The sequence below is a fragment of the Oncorhynchus mykiss genome, chromosome 19, assembly GCF_013265735.2.
Source record: "Oncorhynchus mykiss isolate Arlee chromosome 19, USDA_OmykA_1.1, whole genome shotgun sequence".
NCBI classification, from domain to species: Eukaryota; Metazoa; Chordata; class Actinopteri; order Salmoniformes; family Salmonidae; genus Oncorhynchus; species Oncorhynchus mykiss.
The window spans coordinates 41,087,030-41,107,314 of NC_048583.1; the positions used below are offsets into that span (position 1 = coordinate 41,087,030).

The 20,285-nt window shown below is 43.6% G+C and overlaps 1 protein-coding gene across 6 annotated transcripts in view; it reads left to right on the top strand.

Annotated features, from left to right (window-relative positions):
- Window positions 1–275: 275 nt before the first annotated feature.
- The window catches only part of LOC110497864 (protein unc-79 homolog), a 50,151-nt gene continuing 30,141 nt past the window's right edge, over window positions 276–20,285 (top strand). For 5 of the 6 annotated variants that reach the window (XR_002469728.2, XM_021574301.2, XM_021574302.2 and 2 more), the window contains exons 1-14: window positions 276–378; window positions 1,820–1,940; window positions 5,647–5,960; window positions 6,629–6,799; window positions 7,048–7,143; window positions 7,299–7,354; window positions 7,490–7,619; window positions 7,749–7,813; window positions 14,009–14,097; window positions 14,483–14,523; window positions 15,323–15,351; window positions 19,148–19,377; window positions 19,542–19,713; window positions 19,912–20,142. Coding sequence is in view for 5 of the 6 variants with exons in the window: in XM_021574301.2 (XP_021429976.1) it covers window positions 357–378; window positions 1,820–1,940; window positions 5,647–5,960; window positions 6,629–6,799; window positions 7,048–7,143; window positions 7,299–7,354; window positions 7,490–7,619; window positions 7,749–7,813; window positions 14,009–14,097; window positions 14,483–14,523; window positions 15,323–15,351; window positions 19,148–19,377; window positions 19,542–19,713; window positions 19,912–20,142 (1,767 nt within the window). In the remaining variant the exon portion in view is untranslated. The remainder of the gene's footprint in view (window positions 379–1,819; window positions 1,941–5,646; window positions 5,961–6,628; window positions 6,800–7,047; window positions 7,144–7,298; window positions 7,355–7,489; window positions 7,620–7,748; window positions 7,814–14,008; window positions 14,098–14,482; window positions 14,524–15,322; window positions 15,352–19,147; window positions 19,378–19,541; window positions 19,714–19,911; window positions 20,143–20,285) is intronic. The other variant, XM_021574305.2, reaches the window with a different exon arrangement.

Below are 20,285 nucleotides of genomic sequence, written 5' to 3' on the forward strand. Positions count from 1 at the left end.
AAATCACTTTCTTGAATGACACTTTGTCATAGTCGGAGCAGTCCATTTGGAAAAGTATGTTCTGATTTGGGTCCTCCTTTTTCTATCAGCACATTGACATATACATATAAAATGAAATATATATAACATATCCACGAAACACACCATATGCATTTGAATTACTTACATGTCCAATGCAAGAGATTTCAATTGCTGTTAACCTGCTTTCATGGCAGCAGTGGTACAACCAAAGCGAGCCTGTGCGCGAGGGTGTTTATTCACTTTTCTTAAGACTAAGGGGGAACAACACCGTAGGGGAGAAAAAAACATTTGACATTTGACAGTGTTTGTTTTATGATTCGTGAATTATTTCCACAATGTCTACGAAAGCAGAGCAATGTAAGTACTATTATTTAAAATATTCCTATTATATCCTCCCATTTTTTCGTGTAATTTTCTAGTAAGAAAGCGAATGAGAGGAGCTGTCCTTGGTGATGAAACCGCGGTTGCTAAGGCAGGTTGCAACACGTTCTCGCGTCGCAGAGGATGGCTCGAGGGGCTGGTGTCTATGTTCTGACGGTTGTCACCAAAAATATATGAACATAACATTCTAACCGATATTAAGCATGAATTTTTGATTGACACGCTGTATTGGTATCACGGTCGATTTGATACGTTTTCCACTGAACAATATGGTGGCATTGTTGATCAATAATGTGGTTGATTTGCTTGTTCATATCATATCTTTTACGTTCATAACATAAATACGGTTTTTTCTTCATCATTTACCTCTGAACAGGTGGATAAACAGACTGCAGTTACATTATTTGATAAACTATCAGATTATTTACTCTAGAAAAGGAGAGTGAATAAAAGCATAGTGTAATAAACAATTTGTGGTTTGTTGTTGTTGTCAATCAACACACCTTGAAAGAACTCAACATTTCTAAAATAGGCATATAATGTATGGAATAAACAAAGTTCCTATATATACATTTATCTGTAATAAAGCCTGCTTAAACGATTTTACATCTATTTGGCCATGTTTGGGGCATCTTAGAAGGTACTACATGCTATTCTATGGTACCATGTATAAACACCTACTAGGTAGCTTATAGAGATGTGTGTTGTTTCTCCTGCATTCTGTAGGCTACATTGACATTACTGAATTGGTCAGACATTAGCTTGCACAAGTATCACACGTTTTAGCCCTTAAAAACAAGAGTTGATGTTTGGTTTTGGCAGGCAAAAAATGAGAGTTTTTAGCCCCTGCTAAAATTTTCCACCCTGTTGGCTCTAGCAATTGAGCCTGTGGACGAGGTACATTTCTGGTTTTACAAAGTGTGTCTGAAGGGAGCCCTGCTGATTCTATTTACAGAACCACTGTGTTGTAGCCAACCATGTTTTCCTTGGTATGAAATTTTTAGAAAATGAACACCCTCCTACACCCATGTATATAGCCTATACACAGTCATTTAATTACACATACACCCACACCCTGCCCCACACAAACACAAAGCCTGTGGGTGTTATTGTTATTTTTGGGACTTGTCATTTGCAGGTCAGCGAGCACTAAACACTACCAGCGTGAGTCACAAAATGGCACCAAAACAACCCACTCCAGGGCTGGTTGTGACCGAGCTGGACAAACACAAAGGTCACTTAAAGAGAGACCGACAGGATGCCACAAGGACAATGACCAGTTGCCATGCTTGGGGCAGACTATCAATAACCAGGCTTATACTGTACCAACCATAACCTATTGCCCCCACCTCCCTTGATTTGATAAAGGCTTCATCAGACTTATTTTGTTTGTTACTCTGCTCTTTATCTTGTTTAGTTGCCTCTAAGATACGATACTTGCAAGAGTATCACAACCGTGTGCAACACAATATTTACCCCGTGCCCTCCGGAACAGACATTGCAAACACACTGAAATACTTTTCCCAAACCCTGCTCAGGTAAGTACCCTGCGCTGGAACCACAGGTGAAGTAACAGTAACAGTATTTGATGTTTAGTTTCAGAGGAGAGGTGACTGGGGTTTAGCCTAATTCTAATACATGCACAGCAATAAGACACGATTATTGCTGGTAGGAAGTCAGTTGAAATTAGAAGATATACATGTAAGTGTAAATATGGGAAACGGTTTCCAACAGTGCAAGTGTATCATCATTTAAGAATCCTAGTTGATAACCACCCAGGTCCTTTTTAGAGAGGGAATTGAGTTGCTCCATCCTCTGCCTTTGTGATACCGTATGTTTCATGTTGCTGTATGAGGACCATGATCCTACAGTACATCAACAACACGAGTCAACAACACGATCCCCTCATATCGCCCCATGGCTGTCTGATATTGTAGTACGCTCTTTTTAAATAAAATAGAGATGGTTTGTTGGGTTCCAACCAATAAATCAAATCTGCCAAGATTGCCATTACTGAGTCTTTCCAATGTGGGTGTGCCTCAAGGGGATATGAATTGTGTTGATGTTGTAAGTAGGCGGTTATGAATAATAATGTGAATAATTATGTTATTTTGCAGAGTGTACCTGGTATGGTTGGTATTATATTGGAGAAAAAGTACCAAAAAGGAATAGCAATTTTCAACCCCTCTGTAGGTTCAGTAGTAGCTTTGTAGATGCACATGTTCCTAGGATGGCCTGTAGTCTCACTCCCAGAGGGGCTAAGGGAGGTCTGGTCCTCTGGCTCCTTGGGTCTGACAGTCCCCAGTGTGCAGTGACAGAGAGCCTGTGGAGGGAACAACACGTCCCCTCAGAACAGGTCAAGAAGCCAGGGCAGCCATTATGGCCACAACCAGTATGTGACATTTATTTGTTGAGTTTGAGCAGAGCTCTCTGTGAGAATCAGTTGTGCTTTGATCATTGGCTACAGAAATCATCATCATTAGGCACAGTTATCTAAAAGGATGTGGATTAGGGAGACAGAACTTTCATGTTTCACTTATGAAAATTATGGGATTATGACAAACATTTTCATTTCATCACACAGTGGACATAGTAGTGCATTTTTTTATGATAATGTTCAAGTCAATATTGGTAAACTATCTTGGATCTTTCTGACTTTGCTGAGAGAATGATCCAGCTAGATGTGCTTGCTAGTGTATTGTTACAGTCCTGGCATCCTATTGGTCCTTGGCACAGATGGAGCGTGACAAGGGCTGTGATTGTATGAGCCTATGTTGTGGCAGCATGTTAACTCTAATGACAATTGTGTCTGTGAGGCTCAGTATCGCTGGGGTGTGAAGGGAATCACACTGGTATGATACTGTAACATTCGCCTCATGTTTTCCTTGAGCCAAATCTCCTCCCTCCCAAATCACACAACAAACCATGCCTCCCACATTGAAACCCCTCTGCACTGCTCAGTAGACTCTCAGACATTCTGACAGACACCTGTGTTTCATTGGCCTGGGGTGAAGAGAGGGAGAGAGAGAGTGTGAGCTAAAGAGAGGGAGCACTGAGGCTTGCATATGTCAGGTTCCTGGAAAAAAAAAAGAGTCCCGCGCAGACAGAGGATGGAGCGCGAAATTAATATTTCATTAATTCTGCAGCATAGAGCGATATCAGTGTAAGACTATTATGATATTAGTGTAAAGGGATGTGGCTACCTGGGCTCATTTTAAGGGGCTTACTCCAAGGGGTGCTATGCAACATGTCATATATTAGTTAAGTAATGTAGTTGCCACATTTTCCTCCCAGACAGTCATCTAGAAAGTAACACCCACCAGCCAAGCTGTCTAGCTCTCTGCATCAGTGAACCATGGATTCAAAGTCGCCCTGACCCCATGCCAAATTCCATTATCATTTGAGTGACTGTGAGGAACCAAGATGCAGTCTGATACTGAATCAGGATAATTTCATGTATCATATTATAATGTGATTTCCTTCATTCCTAGTTCCTCTTGAACCTTGCCTGGCATGAACAAGTCACACTCAAAGGAAATGAAATATCTCACATCTAGCTAAGAAACACTGGTTATTACGTTATTATATCCCCTAGTTAATGCTTATTTACAGCAATGTAATTTATAGTCAGTGGCTCACTCAAGCTTTAGAGAAACTAGATATTGCCGCAGTTAGCGACAACATTTAGAAGATAGTGACAGTGTAGGTTGTTTTATCGGATCTAAGATGTGTTTTACTGTGTGTGCATAATGTGTGTCTGTGTATTATTGTATGTGTGTTTGTTTGTCTGTGTGTCTCTGTGCGTCTGTGTGTGTGTTCAATTCAATGCTGCAGTTGAGTATTTGCAAAGAGGGCAGTGATATTAAGTCATACTCCGCAAGATATAAAGCTAATCTCCCCCATTGTTGGAAACTGACTATCCCTTCCAACTCACTGAGATAATGTTTTTTACACTTTGGTTTCCAGTATTTAAAATTGTCCAACTTGAGGCCAAATTCTTACGGAGTATAACTTTCAGGGGAATAGTCAGAGTATGATGATGTTAATCTTGAAAAATGTCATAATAGTAGGCTATTCTGTATTGCTACACTAAAATCCCCTTACTCACTGCCCCTGTAGAAATGCTATACCTCTACCTCTATGAAAAACAAAACATCAGAATTTGTCATCTGGGCTCTCATGCTAAGTACCTCCAAGTCATTTTACTGATAGAACAGCTTAGTTCTTTAACATCGTGTTTAGTAAAAGAGCAAGGCTCTCTGTCCCCCCGCCTCCCCACCCCTAGAATCCCCACACACAAACCAACCAACTAGTTCTTTCCTCTCTGTAAATGGTGAGATATCCACCTTCCCAGGGGACAGCAAACACAAATGTTCATCCCCCATTAGCTCACAAACATAATGCTACCTGTCATCCCGTTTGAAACAACCTATTCCTTTGTCATTATAGTTTCTCCCCTACTGTAGATTAGTTCTTACATTTATTTTAGAGACTTAAATCCATATGCCTGTTGGATCTCATTCTTTCTCCTGATGATACTGATACAGTATCATAATGAATGCATATGGACATTTTTTCTCTGGTGCAATAAACATGTGCTGTGACCCAGAAATTCTTATCTAACCTCACACACATGTTTATTACTAGCTGAAGCATGTTTCAAAAGTGTCACCTCCGTATTTTCCCTAACCGATTTGGTGACATTCCCATCCTTGACGACAGCCCTACAAAACAGGATAATTGTCCCTGAGAAACATCATGGGCCATTGGCCTCTCGGTATGATTGCTGCTGAATTGATCTGATTGGAATATGGCAGCCACAGAGGGAAAACCATTTGCAGTTTCCCCTTCAGAGAAGTATGGGGTTGCCACTGAAAACATGCATTTTTTTTCTCCTTGTCGCCAGATACGCATGAGATGCAGTGATCATTGCAGTTTTTGCAAACATTTCTGTTCATGTTTTTTTGTTTTCAGAAGACAGAGATGTACAAAAAGTGAAATAGAAAATGAAAGTAATTCTATGTCACACTGAACAGATAAAGCAGGGAACAATTCCCAATGCCTTCAGTGAAATACTACAGACACTGCATCCTATGTGGGGTCTATCTGGGTTAGTTTTTTTCTATTTACGCTGTCTCTGTAGTGCCATTTCAATGTAATGTGCTGTTTCTTTGTGTCTTTGTTGTCTCTTTTTTTCCCTTGTTCCCCCCTATCCCTTCCCTCCTCCCCCCACCCCCGGAGCAGCATTCTGTCCCGCACAGGCAGGAAGGAGAACCAGGAAGCTTCCAATTTGGCCGTGCCCATGACCATGTGTCTTTTTCCTGTGCCATTCCCACTCACCCCATCTCTAAGACCACAAGTCAGTTCCATCAACCCTACAGTTACTCGCTCCCTCCTTTACAGCGTTCTGCGTGATGCCCCTCCAGACCGCGGGGGGCAGGGGCAGCAGAGTCGGGACGCTCAGCTCTCAGAGTACCCCTCTCTGGACTATCAGGGGCTCTATGCGACCCTCGTGACCCTGCTTGACCTGGTGCCCCTGCTGCAGCACGGTCAGCATGGTGAGTGATACCAGGACATACACCTCTGTACGTGTCCATCGCCCTACGACCCGTTTTAACCACATGAAGCTGCCTTTTCTGGCCTCATTCGCTCCAGGAAACGAGTCCCACAGAAGACCTAAAGGGATGCATGGGGTGATGGGGAACATGCTGGATCCTGTCAGCTAACTTTGTTGATAACTTATTTGTAGACATACTGTAGTACTGTACACATGTATTAACTGTTTGCAATCTCTTTTTTATTTTTTTTATTGAAAATGGGAAAAAGCTATTTTAAAGGTTAAATTGCTATGGCTGGCATATGTTGTGTATATATTAACTGCACCAGGTAATCGTAATCTGTAAATAGCAAGTCTGTGAATATATCTGTTTATATGGAATAAGCATGAAAGCACATCTCCTTGACTAGAAAGCACAACCCTTTGCTGAGGGAAAACACCAGTGCAGTAATAATAGGTTTTACTGAAACCGCACTGATCTAAACTGAGTCTCACAATACTCTCTCAGGATTTTGTTGTATTTATACACATTGTATATTTATCCATTTTCTTTAAGTTGTAATGCCAAATGTTTATTTACTTACATATGTTTGCAACGTATGTACATTTCATTGAATTACTGTCTCTCTCTCTGTGTCTGTGCGTCTTGGCTCTCCCTTCTCCCATCAGATCTGGGACAGTCCATATTTTACACAACAACTTGCCTCCTGCCCTTTCTCAGTGATGATATTCTCAGCACTTTACCCTACACTATGATCTCCACTTTAGCTACATTCCCCCCATTCCTGCACAAAGACATCATTGAGTACCTGAGCACCTCTTTCCTCCCCATGGCTGTATGTGAGTACAGCCACTCTGTATCTAACATCCATCTACTTGCATGTGAAAAAGAACCCCTTTTCAATTCAACATGAAGTTAACAAGTCATTAAGTGGGATAAGTCTCATTCAATATCAGTAGTCATACACGTTTACCAGACATTTCAGTATGCATCACCATATCAAATGAACTGCCAGGTTGGTGTCCCACAGTATGCAGTTCTTCATGAGGTTTATGGTTCTTCATTTGTCTTTTCTGTCCTTCTTTAGTGGGTTCCACTAGAAGAGAAGGGGGTGTTCCAGCATATGTCAATCTCTCTGCCTCCTCTATGCTAATGATTGCTATGCAGTACACCTCCAACCCAGGTAAACCTTGAACTCAGGTTATCCTAAACCAGTACAATACAGTACATCACAGTGTCTATGTCCAGTGTAGCACAGCCTGTCTTTTGATTCATGTACTGTACACTATGTTATACCTGCCACCTGCCTGACTCTAGCCCCTGCCTTTTTGTTTCCAGTATACCACTGTCAGTTGTTGGAGTGTCTTATGAAGCACAAGCAGGAAGTGTGGAAGGTATATGTTTGCAAAATGCATGTGCCATATTCACATAGGTTAGATGTCTCTCTCATAGATCTGGAAAGTGTCAGTGAATAGCTTTGAGAGGTTCTTATATTTTAGTTCACTATGGCGTGTGTTGTGTTGTGGCAGGACCTGCTGTATGTCATATCCTACGGACCATCCCAAGTAAAGCCTCCAGCCGTGCAGATGCTCTTTCATTACTGGCCAAACCTAAAGCCCCCAGGAGCCATTAGTGAATACAGAGGCCTGCAGTACACTGGTGAGCGGCTTATGGTCTGCCTGTCAGGTTGGTCTTCTGTGCAACAAACCTTTAGATTGCAGGTCTAATCCTCCTTCCACCTCTGCATCTCTCCCCTCTCCTTTTTTCCCTCCATTATATTTTCCACAGCCTGGAACCCCATCCACTGCCAACACATTGAGTGTCACAATGCCATCAATAAACCTGCCGTCAAGGTAATATCTGACTAACTACTGTACACTGTACACAAACATAAAGTGAATACACAAAGTATGTGCCAGATTGCCATGGTGTGTAAAAGCGTATTGGTGTTTTCTGCTGGAAGCACAACATTAAAGCAACCAGCGAATGCTTGAGTGACTTTTGTCGTTCTGTCGTGTAATGATATCACTGGCCACGCAACTCAAGGCCTGTTTGCGCTGCTCTGCGTGTCTCTGCTCAACTGTGCTCAAAACTGACAAGTAGAGCGGAGAAAGGAACAGGGGCAGGGACAGGGGCAAGATTTCAATTACCCAGGAGCACAGAGGGGGTGTGGGTGTGTGTGTGTGGGGGGGGGGGGGGGGGGGGGGGGGGGTCCTAATTGGAAGCCATGACCCCATACTGCCCCTGAGGATAGTACGCCTGTAAATGAGAGCAGTAAATTACAGAACATCATCTGAGCATCTCGGCCATTAGCACTGTGGCCTAATACAGGGTCATGTACAGATCATAGATAACAGAACAGAGACATATGCATGCAGCCAGCCACAGACTAAAGGCAAGCAGAGACAGGTAGAGGGGACATTATATATATATATATATATATATATATATATATATATACTGTATATATATATATTATATATATTACCAGTCACAATTTTGGTCACACCTACTCATTCCAGGGTGTTTCTTTATTTATACTATTTTCTACATTGTAGAATAATAGTGAGGACATCAAAACTATGAAATAACACATATGGAATCATGTAGTAACCGAAAAAGTGCTAAACAAATTAAAATATATTTTATATTTGAGATTCTTCAAAGTAGCCACCGTTTGCCTTGATGACAGCTTTGCAAACTGTTGGCATTCTCTCAACCAGCTTCATGAGGTAGTCACTTGGAATGCATTTCAATTAACAGGTGTGCCTTGTTAAAAGTTAATTTCCTTCTTAATGCGTTTGAGCCAATCAGTTGTGTTGTGACAGGGCAGGGGTGGTATACAGAAGATAGCCTTATTTGTTAAAAGACCAAGTCCATATTATGGCAAGAACAGCTCAAATAAGCAAAAAGAAAAGACAGCCCATCAGTACTTTAAGACGTGAAGGTCAGTCAATCCGGAAAATTTCTATAACTTTGAAAGTTTCTTCAACAGCAGTCGCAAAAACCATCAAGAGCTATGATGAAACTGGCTCTCATGAAGACCGCCACAGGAAAGGAAGACCAAGATTTAACTCTGCTGCAGATCATTAGTTCATTAGAGTTGTCAGCCTTAGAAATCGGCAATAAACTGCACCTCAGATTGCAGCCCAAATAAATGCTTCACAGAGTTCAAATAACAGACACATCTCAACATCAACTGTTCAGATGATACCTTCATGGTCGAATTGCTGCAAAGAAACCACTACTAAAGGACAATAATAATAAGAGACTTGCTTGGGCCAAGAAACACGAGCAATGGACCGGTGGAGTTTGAACAAGAAAGAGACTGATGGAGTGCTGCATCAGATGACCTGGCCTCCACAATCACCCAACCTCAGCCCAAATGGTTTGAAATGGTTTGGTATGAGTTGGAGCGCAGTGTGAAGGAAAAGCAGCCAACAAGTGCTCAGCATATGTGGGAACTCCTTCAAGACTGTTGGAAAAGTATTCCAAGTGACTACCTCATGAAGATGGTTGAGAGAATGCCAAGAGTGTGCAAAGTTGTCATCAAGGCTACTTTGAAGAATCTAAAATATATATTGATTTGTTTAACACTGTCACGACTTCCGCCAAAGTCGGTCCCTCTCCTTGTTCGGGCGGTGTTTGGCGGTCGACATCACCGACCTTCTAGCCATCACTGATCCATTTTTCATTTTACATTGGTTTGGTCTTGTCTTCCATCACACCTTGTTCCAATTACATGTTGTGTGTTTAACCCTCTGTTTCCCCTCATGTTCTTGTCGGTGATTGTTTGCTGAATGTATTGGTGCTAGTTATGTTCTGGTGTGCAACAGGTTTTGCACCCTCTTATTTTATTTTGTTTTTGTTTGTTTCCGGAGTTTTTTAAATTTTTATTCAACTGCTCCGTTTATACCAAGTTCACTCTCCTGCACCTGACTTCCCTGCCACCAGCACTCATCTATTACAGAATCACTGACCTCAACTATGGAGTCAGCAGGAGAAGGTGCCCCGGCCATTGAGGTGGAGGAGCGCATCCAGGAGCATGCGGTTATGCTTCACCCTCTTGGCACCGCCATGGATCGCGTTGTCCAGACAATGGACCGCTGGGAGAGACAGGGAGTTCTTCCAGCGCCTCCACCAGCACAACCGGGATCTCTCCTGAGCTCCCCTTTCCCGCCTGAACCCAGTGGGATCCGTCTCTCCTTGCCCCAGGAGTACGACGGGAAGGCTGCAAACTGCCAGGGGTTCTTATTACAATTAGACCTCTATCTGGCTACCCTCTCATGGCTCCATCGGGCCGTGAGAGGGTGTCCGCCCTCGTCTCGTGCCTCACCGGGAGAGCCCTGGAGTGGGCCAACGCCGTGTGGAGATGTGGCATTGGACCAGTTTGAGGAGTTCACCCGCCGTTTCCGGGCAGTCTTCGAACACCCGCCCGAGGGTAGAGTGGCGGGTGAGCGCCTCTACCATCTGAGGCAGGAGACGAGGAGCACCCAGGAGTTCGCCCTGGAGTTTAGGACCTTGGCTGCCGGCGCGGGATGGAACAACAGGGCCCTGATTGACCATTACTGTTGCAGTCTGTGCGAGGACGTCTGTCGGGAGCTGGCCTGCAGAGACACCACCCTCACGTTTGACCAGCTGGTGGACCTGTCCATCCGGCTGGACAACCTGCTGGCTACTTGCGGACGTTCAGATTGGGGTCTGGTGGTTCCATCCTCCTGCACCCCCTCTCCGATACCCATGGAGCTGGGAGGGGCGGTGCGCAGGGAGGGGGTTCCCGCTCGTGCACCATCGGTGGCCGCAGAGGTCACACTGCCGGTCGGTGCCGGGTTGGTTCCTCTGGGAATCGAGGCAGCAGGCAGGGCATCACCCTGCCTGTCACCCCAGGTGAGCTGGCACCAATCCTACCCAGAGCCCTCTGTTGCACATATGTTTGTGTTTGTCACGTTCCCTGAGTTTTCCCTGCATTCACAGCATAAGGCGCTCGTCGATTCATGCGCGGCTGGGAGTTTTATTGATAGGGCTTTAGCCCTTAGTTTAGGGATCCCCATCGTTCTCGTGGTTGTGCCCTTCCCCGCTCACCCCTTAGATAGTTGACCATTAGGGTCAGGGTTGATTAGGGAGGTCACCGAGCCTTTCGGCATGATGACGCAGGTGGGTCATACGGAGAGAATTAGTCTCTTCCCTATTGACTATAATGCATTTCCCCTGGTTAGCTTGTCATAACCCCACTGTTTCTTGGCCACAGAGGGCTCTCACGGGGTGGTCACGAGAGTAATCAGGTAGGTGTTTAGGGGTTGTGCTACTACGGTGGAGAGTCCAGGTTCCCAGAATGCGAAGGCAGACACACTGTCCCGGATGTATGACACAGAGGAGCGGCCCATGGATCCCACTCCCATACTTTCGGCCTCTTGCCTGGTGGCACCGGTAGTGTGGGAGCTGGACGCAGACATTGAGCAGGCGTTACGTACAGAGCCCGCTCCCCTTCAGTGTCCGGCTAGGCATCTGTACGTTTCGTCTGCTGTCCGCGACCGGCTGATCTATTGGGCCCATACGTCACCCTCCTCTGGTCATCCTGGTATCGGTCAGACGGTGCTCTGTCTTACTGGAAAGTACTGTTGGCCCACTTTAGCTAAGGACGTGAGGGTTTATGTTTCCTTCTGCTTGGTGTTCGCCCAGTGCAAGGCTCATAGACACCTGCCCAGAGGTAAGTTACAACCCTTACCCGTTCCACAACGGCCGTGGTTGCAGCTGTCGGTGGATTTCCTGACTGATCTTCCACCTTCACAGGGTAACACCACGATCCTGGTCGTTGTGGATTGTTTTCCTTAGTCCTGTCGTCTCCTTCCTTTGCCCGGTCTCCCTACGGCCCTACAGACTGCGGAGGCTCTGTTTACACATGTCTTCTACGGGGTGCCTGAGGATATAGTGTCTGATCGGGGTCCCCAGTTCACGTCGAGGGTCTGGAGGGCGTCTAGGGGTCTCTGTCAGCCTTACCTTAGGTTTTCACCCCGAGAGTAACTGGCAGGTGGAGAGAGTTAACCAGGATGTGGGTAGGTTTCTGAGGTCTTATTGCCAGGACCGGCCTGGGGAGTGGGCAACGTTTGTGCCCTGGGCAGAGATGGCCTAGAACTCGCTCCGCCACTCCTCCACTAACCTCTCTAACACTTTTTTGGTTACTTCATGACTCCATATGTTTTATTTCATAGTTTTGATGTCTTCACTATTATTATACAAAATAGAAAATAGTCCAAATAAACAAAAACCCTTGAATGAATAGGTGTGTCCAAACTTTTGACTGGTAATGTATATATGTATATACAGTACATTCGGAAAGGGTTCAGACCCCTTGACTTTTCCACATTTTGTTATGTTACAGCCTTTTTCTAAAATTGATTAAATTATATATATTTTCCTATTCAATCTGCACACAATAACCCATAATGACAAAGTGAAAACAGGTTTTTAGACATTTTTGCAAATGTATATAATTAAAAAATATATATATACCTTATTTATATAAGTATTCAGGCCCTTTGCTATGAGACATGAAATTGAGCTCAGGTGCATGTTGTTTCCATTGATCTTCCTTGATTTACCTGTGGTAAATTAAATTGATTGGACATGATTTGGAAAGGCAAACACCTGTCTATATAAGGTCCCACAGTTGACAGTACATGTCAGAGCAAAAACCAAGCCATGAGGTCAAACGAAATGTCCGTAGAGCTCCGAGACAGGATTGTGTCGAGACACAGATCTAGGGAAGGGTACCAAAACATTTCTGAGGCTTTGAAGGGCCCCAGGAACACAGTGGCCTCCACCATTCTTAAATGGAAGACGTTTGGAACCACCAAGACTCTTCCTAGAGCTGGCCACACGGCCAAACTTAGCAATCAGGGGAGAAGTGCCTAGGTCAGGGAGATGACCAAGAACCCAATGGTCACTCTGAAAGAGCTCCAGACTTCCACTGTGGAAATGGGAGAATCTTCCAGAAGGACAGCAATCTCTGCAGCACTCCAACAATCAGGCCCTTTATGGTAGAGTGGCCAGACGGAAGCCACTCCTCAGTAAAAGGCACATGACAGCCCTCTTGGAGTTTGCCAAAAGACACTAAAAGAACTCTCAGACCATGAGAAACAAGATTCTCTGGTCTGATTAAACCAAGATTGAACTCTTTGACCTGAATTCCAAGAGCCACGTCTGGAGGGAACTGGCAACATCCCTATGGTGAAGCATGGTGGTGGCAGCATCATGCTGTGGAGATGTTTTTCAGTGGCAGAGACTGGGAGACTAGTCAGGATCGAGGGAATGATGAACGGAGCAAAGTGCAGAGAGATCCTTGATGAAAACCTGCTCCAGAGCACTCAGGTCCTCAGACTGGGGCGAAGGTTCACCTTCCAACAGGACAACGACCCTAAGCACACAGCCAAGACAATGCAGGAGTGGCTTCAGGACAAGACTCTGAATGTCCTTTGGTGGCCCAGCCAGAGCCCAGACTTGAACCCAATGGAACATCTCTGTAGAGACCTGAAAATAGCTGGAAGAGCTTGAGAGGATCTGCAGAGGAGAATGGGAGAAACTCCCCAAATACAGGTGAACCAAGCGTGTAGCGTCATACCCAAGAAGACTCGAAGGTGTAATCGCGGCCAAAGGTGCTTCAACAAAGTACTGAGTAAAGGCTCTGAATTCTTATGTAAATGTGATATTTCTGTTGTTTACTTTTAATACATTTGCACAAAAAAAGTTATCTGTTTTTGCTTTGTCATAATGGGGTATTGTTTGTAGATTGATTAATTTTTATTTTATTTAATCAATTTTAGACTAAGGCTGTAACGTGACGTGGAAAAAGTCAAGGGGTTTGAATACTTTCTAAATGCACTGTACACAGACTTATTTGAGTTTGAGGTGTTATCACGTGTCATGGCACAAGCATTGAAGAAATAGGGTGTGGTATGCACTTCTTAGGACCCCTTACAATCCTATATCACTGCTACTATTGTACTGTATATTCCTTCTGGATCCTGTAACTGTCTGTTGTCGCCCTATAGATGTGCATCGATCCCACCCTCTCCGTTGCCCTGGGAGAGAAGCCCCCTCCTCTGTACATCTGTGAAGAGTGCAGCCAAAGGATATCAGGGTCTGTTGTTGTAAAACCTTACTCTCCACCAAGATGCCATTCCAAACATACGTCACCTGCTGTCTGCTTCATTATTCCGGTCTTTATCCTGAGGGAGAGGCATCACCATGGTTGCATAATTCCATTGAGCAGATAATGAGATTGCCATCACTAAACAACTTGTTCTCATTTCCTCTGACTTATGGCATACTGTATACACTATCTATGTCTAGCTCTTTAGAATACAATGTCTCTTCTTGGATCCTCATTAAAGACTCACAATATAACATGAAGCAGTCATGCAGACTACTGTATATGTTTGTGTATCTGCTAGAAGTGTATTTATAAGGTAGTCTCAGCTAACTATAAGTTGATTTATGATTTATATATTTGTGTGACTTTACAGAGATCATGCAGAATGGCTTGTTGATGTGCTCTTGCCCCAAGGTGAGTGTTAGCAAATTAATCTCTCTCTCTCTCTCTCTCGCTCTCTCCCTCTCTCTAGAGTCAATCAAAGGGGGGTTTTAGTTATGACTGTAGGGAGGGAGGTGGAAGTTAGTGCCCACATGAAAACAATTACAGTTTACAATAGAAAACTACAGTAATTACTATAGAATTCTGTAGTATACTGTAGTATACTGTAGAATACTATACTACACGCTGTAGTATCCCTCAATCATGTGTAGTACTTACTATAGAATGTTGTAGTATACTGTAGAATACTATAGTAATAACTACAGTATTATCCAAAAAATGACACTGTAGTAAACACTACAGCATTTAATTTGCATATACCCTGCCCACTCCCCTCTCCCATATCCCAGTTTGTGCCACCCGTAAGTGAGAAACCTACCAAATACCTGCCAAATATAGACCAACTATTGTGTTCCCTGTTACAGAAAAGAGCAGAAGCACTGTTCTTCAGGTTATGTGCTCTTTTAGTACTTCTCCAGTAGGTTCTCTCAAGGACAAAGCCTCCGATTTCATGTCAAATATAATAAAACAAAAGCGCTATAGTAAATACTACAGCAAGGTCTGCAAAAACACTGCAGTAAATACTACAGTATACTACAGTCCTCAAAAAACACAAAGTAATTATAGTATATACTACAGTTTTCTTTTACTACAGTATTTATACTATAGTTAGTCCAGTATTTCTACCATGGTATACTACAGTATTTTTGTGTGGGTGAACCCAATGTCTGTCTGTATGTTATGTTGAATATCTCTGGCCTCGTCTTTACAGCTGAGATATCTGCTATTTGTCAAAAGAAGGTAAGGCCTGAATGTTGGTGCATTCATATGTGTTTGTGTTTGCTTGGGTTTGTATTTGTATTTGTTTGTGCTCTCATCAGTTTATGCTGAATTCATAGTAGTATATTTGATGGCTAAAAATACATGGCTAAAAATGAGTACCCCTTTTTTTCTACATATTAGACCAACAAGGGAAGTAGAGTTAAATAAAGGTTAAATAAAATAAAAAAATAAAGAGTGGTGGATTGGAATTGTTTGCTAGTTTGTTTGCATTTTTGGATGGCTTTGCTTACCTAATCATGGACAGTGGCTGTGCCGCCCTTGCTATGTCATTGCTGGTTAATGTGTTGGTTAATGCCTCGGGCCTTGGGAAAGTATTCAGACCTCTTGACTTTTTCCACATTTTGTTACGTTACAGCTTTTTTCAAAAAATTATTTAAAAAGAAATTCCTCATCAATGCATACCCCATAATGACAAAGTCGAAACAGGTTTTTCAAAAATTTGGCAAATGTATTAAAAATGAATAACTGAAATATCACATTTACAAAAGTATTGGAATGCATTTCAATTAACAGGTGTGCCTTAATTTGTGGAATTTATTTCCTTCTTAATTGAGACAATCAGTTGTGTTGTGACAAGGTAGGAAGGTATACAGAAGATAGCCCTGATTGGTAAAATACCAAGTCCATATTATGTCAAGAACAGCTCAAATAAGTAAAGAGAAATTACAGTCCACCGTGACTTTAAGACATGAAGGTCAGTCAATGAGGAAAATGTAAAGAACTTTGAACATTTCTTCAAGTGCAGCCGCAAAAACCATCAAGTGCTATGATGGAACTAGCTCTCATGACGATTGCCACAGGAAAGGAAGACCCAGAGTTACCTCTTCTGCAGAGGATACGTTCATTAGAGTTAACGGCACATCAGATTGCAGCACAAATAATTGCTTCACAGAGTTCAAGTAATGGACACATCTCAACATCAACTGTTCAGAGGAGACTGTGTGAATCAGGCCGTCGTGGTCAAATTGCTGCAAAGAAACCACTACCAAAGGACACCAATAAGAGGCTTGCTTGGGCCAAACAATGGAAATTAGACCGGTGTAAATCTGTCCTTTGGTCTGATGAGTCCAAATTTGAGAATTTTGGTTCCAACCGCCGTGTTTTAGTGAGACGCAGATTAGGTGAACGGATGATCCCCGCCTGTGTGGTTCCCACCATGAAGTATGGCGGAGGAGGTGTGATGTGTGGGGGTGCTTTGCTGGTGATACTGTTGGTGATTTATTATGAATTCAAGGCACACTTAACAAGCATGGCTACCACAGCCTTCTGCAGCGATACGCCGTCCGATCTGGTTTGTGCATAGTGGAAGTATCATTTGTTTTTAAACAGGACAATGACCAAAAACACACCTCCAGGCTGTGTAAGGGCTATTTGACCAAGAAGGAGACTGATGTAGTGCTGCATCAGATGACGTGGCCTCCACAATCACCTGACCTCAACCAAATTGGGATGGTTTGGGATGAGTTGGAGCAAAAAGTGAAGGAAAAGGAGCCAGCAAGTGCTCAGCATATGTGGGAACTCCTTCAAGACTGTTGGAAAAGCATTCCTCATTAAGCTGGTTGAGAGAATGCCAAAAGTTGTCATCAAGGAAAAGGGTGATTACTTTGAAGACTCGAAAATATCAAATATTTTATATTATTATATTATTATTTCATAGTTTTGATGTCTTCACTATTATTCTACAAAATAGAATAAAATAAATAAAATAGTAAGAATCAAGAAAAAATCCCTTGAATTAGTAGGTGTGTCCAAACTTTTGACTGGTACTGTATGTATATATATATATATATCATGCCATCATGCCAACATCCATCCAGTGTTTATTTACCAATGACTGGTAAAAGTGCTTGATTTGATTTGAGGAGAGAGGTAACCACTTGTGTCATTCAAGTGCTGTAGAAAGAGACACTATACTAGCCTGCTACAGGCTACAGAGACCTAAAGTGGAACACTCCCTTCATTACTTGTCCGATGGATGGCCCAGTCTTAATGGAACTGGCAGGGCATGATGTTTGTTCCGGAGCACAGTCCCAAGGGCATAAAAGTTCCCCCTTGTTTCCCACGGAGACTGACACACAATTCACAATGCTCAGGTAGTGTATCAAGCTGAGCAGCCGGCCAACAACTGTCCTCCATCCCAGTTCATCCAGCAGCAGTTTCAATCCTAACACAGCCTTTTCAATAGGCTTTGTCCCACGGCAGAAAGCTCTTTAAACTCTTACCTGGACCCACGCCAGCTCTCTCATTACCAGCATATTGTTGTTCTGAGAGGTGATTGCTAGTTACAGCTAGACAAGGGGTTGCCTTCACAGTGTTCTGTAGTTACAGTATTAAACACTCATATACTGTGTAGAGAGTATAGTCCATTAACCAAGTTTTCAGCACAATGTAACAATAAGTTATGGATTGCGTGCAGCTGTGGTTTTTCGTTGAAAGAAAGAATTGTCCGTTTTATGTTTTTGCGAAGAACAGAGAGAGGGGGGAGGGAGGAAGAGAGGAAGAAAACAGAGAAGGGGAAGATCTGTTAATTTGATAGGTGGTAATGCATCTCTGTAATGGCCAAAGCTTTTAGCGGCTGATCAGATTAAGCCAGTCCACAATTGCCACCATTTTTTTGTTGAGAAATGAGACACCATAGGGACATGTGCAGTACCTATCTAAGAATGTTGCTATCTGTCCCATGGCAGCGTACACATTAGTATACACACACACAAATATACTCAAAAGTGAAAGAACGTTCATTTCATTTGGGATGTCTAAACATCAGTGCATTTATTGAGGCATAAGAGCATTTTATCTTATTTCACTTAAAGGGACATTTCACAATTGTTCAACCAACTTATTATTGATCTCCAGCACCACCCCAACATCAACATATGTGAAAATGGTGCGTTTCTATGTTTTGTAGTAAAACATATACACTGAGTGTACAAAACATTAAGACCACCTGCTCTTTCCATGACAAAGACTGACCAGGTGAATTCAGGTGAAAGCTATTATCCCTTATTGATGTCTCTTGTTAAATCCACTTCAGTCAGTGTAAGGGAAGGGGAGGAGACAGGTTAAAGAATGATTTTTAAGCCTTGAGACAATTTACATGGATTTTGTACATGTGCCATTCAGAGGGTGAATGTGCTGTTGAACAGGGTATGGTAGTAGGTGCCAGGCGCACCGGTTTGTGTCAAGAACTGCAACACTGCTGGGTTTATCACACTCAACAGTTTCCCATGTGTGTATCAAGAATGGTCCACCACCCAAGGGACATCTAGCCAACTTGACACAACTGTGGGAAGCATTGGAATCAACATGGGCCAGCATCCCTGTGGAAAGCTTTCGACACCTTGTAGAGTTCATGCCACAAAGCATTGAGGCTGTTCTGTGGGCAAAGGTGGTATATTCAGTGTAAGTGTTTCCAATGACATCATCAGTGTGCATTGTGTGATTTTAACCAATTATGAGAAGGTTTTTCCTACTAATTGTCTACTAATTGGTTGATGATGTCATTGGAAACACTTATCTTCCTCTGTCTTTTTTACTACAAAACATAAAAACATGCAATTTTCTTATATGTTGATGTTGCAGTGGAGCTGGAGATGTTGAGAAGTTGAAAATGTTAGAAATTTCCCTTTTCCCTTTTCCCATTTCCCTTTAAATGGTGCAAACAGTTTAGATTTCTGTAACCAAAATAATTCAAATTTTTATATTAAAATGATACGAGGAGTTGTCCTCTCATTGTCCCCTCTCTGTCTTGTAGAACTGTAGCTCTCATGTCAGGAGGGCGGTTGTCACCTGCTTCTCAGCTGGCTGCTGTGGGCGCCATGGCAACCGGCCCGTCCGCTACTGCAAGCGTTGCCATGTCAACCACCACAGCAGCGAGACGGGGGCTGCGGCGGAGACCCATCTCTACCAAACCTCTCCCCCTCCCATCAACACCCGCGAGTGTGGGGCAGAGGAGTTGGTGTGCACTGTGGAGGCTGTTATCAGGTGAACATCACAGACAACACAGGCAAACAACCGTATGCTTCACAATTGCACTGAATTCAACCAGTTATCTACCTCTCTATCACTATCTATCTATCTATCTTCCTCTGTCTTTCTGTCTGTCTCATTCTTGATTCCCCCTCTCTCCATCCATCTATCAACATCAGCCTACTGAAGGAGGCAGAGATCCACGCAGAGCTGCGTGAGTTTGAGCTGAACAGGCGTCGTCAGATGGGCCTCTCTGCCTCTCACCACTCCCTTGACAACATCGACTTCGATAACAAAGAGGACGACCAGCACGACCAGAGGCTCCTCAGTCAGTTTGGCATCTGGTTCCTGGTGCGTGGCTCGCTGGTCTATCACTCACTATCGCAGTAGTGAGATTAGGATGTTGACACACCTGTCTGGGCTCTTATTACCAGCCCGGGCTGTACTCTCTTCATAGTGCAACATTATATGCTTTAACCGTATCCCTCTCCAATCTTGGAAGCCCCTGATTGACCATGATACCCTACATCCTTTCCCCCATCCCTGTAGGTGAGCCTGTGCACCCCCAGTGAGAACACGCCCACAGAGAGCCTGGCGCGGCTGGTGAGCATGGTGTTCCAGTGGTTCCACTCCACAGCCTACATGATGGACGATGAGGTGGGCTCCCTGGTGGAGAAGCTCAAGCCACAGTTTGTCACCAAGTGGCTGAAGACCGTGTGTGACGTGCGGTTCGATGTCATGGTGATGTGCCTGCTGCCCAAGCCTGTGGAGTTTGCCAGAGTGAGGAGGAGCGGGGGAATGGTGGAGGAAGAGAGGTGTTGGAGGGTCAAGGTGGTTGAGCTGCAGGGGGTGATCGTGAGGGGTTGTAGGGTGTAATGGTGGGTGTAGGGTAGTATGAGGTTAGGACTGTTTTTCTAGAGGCA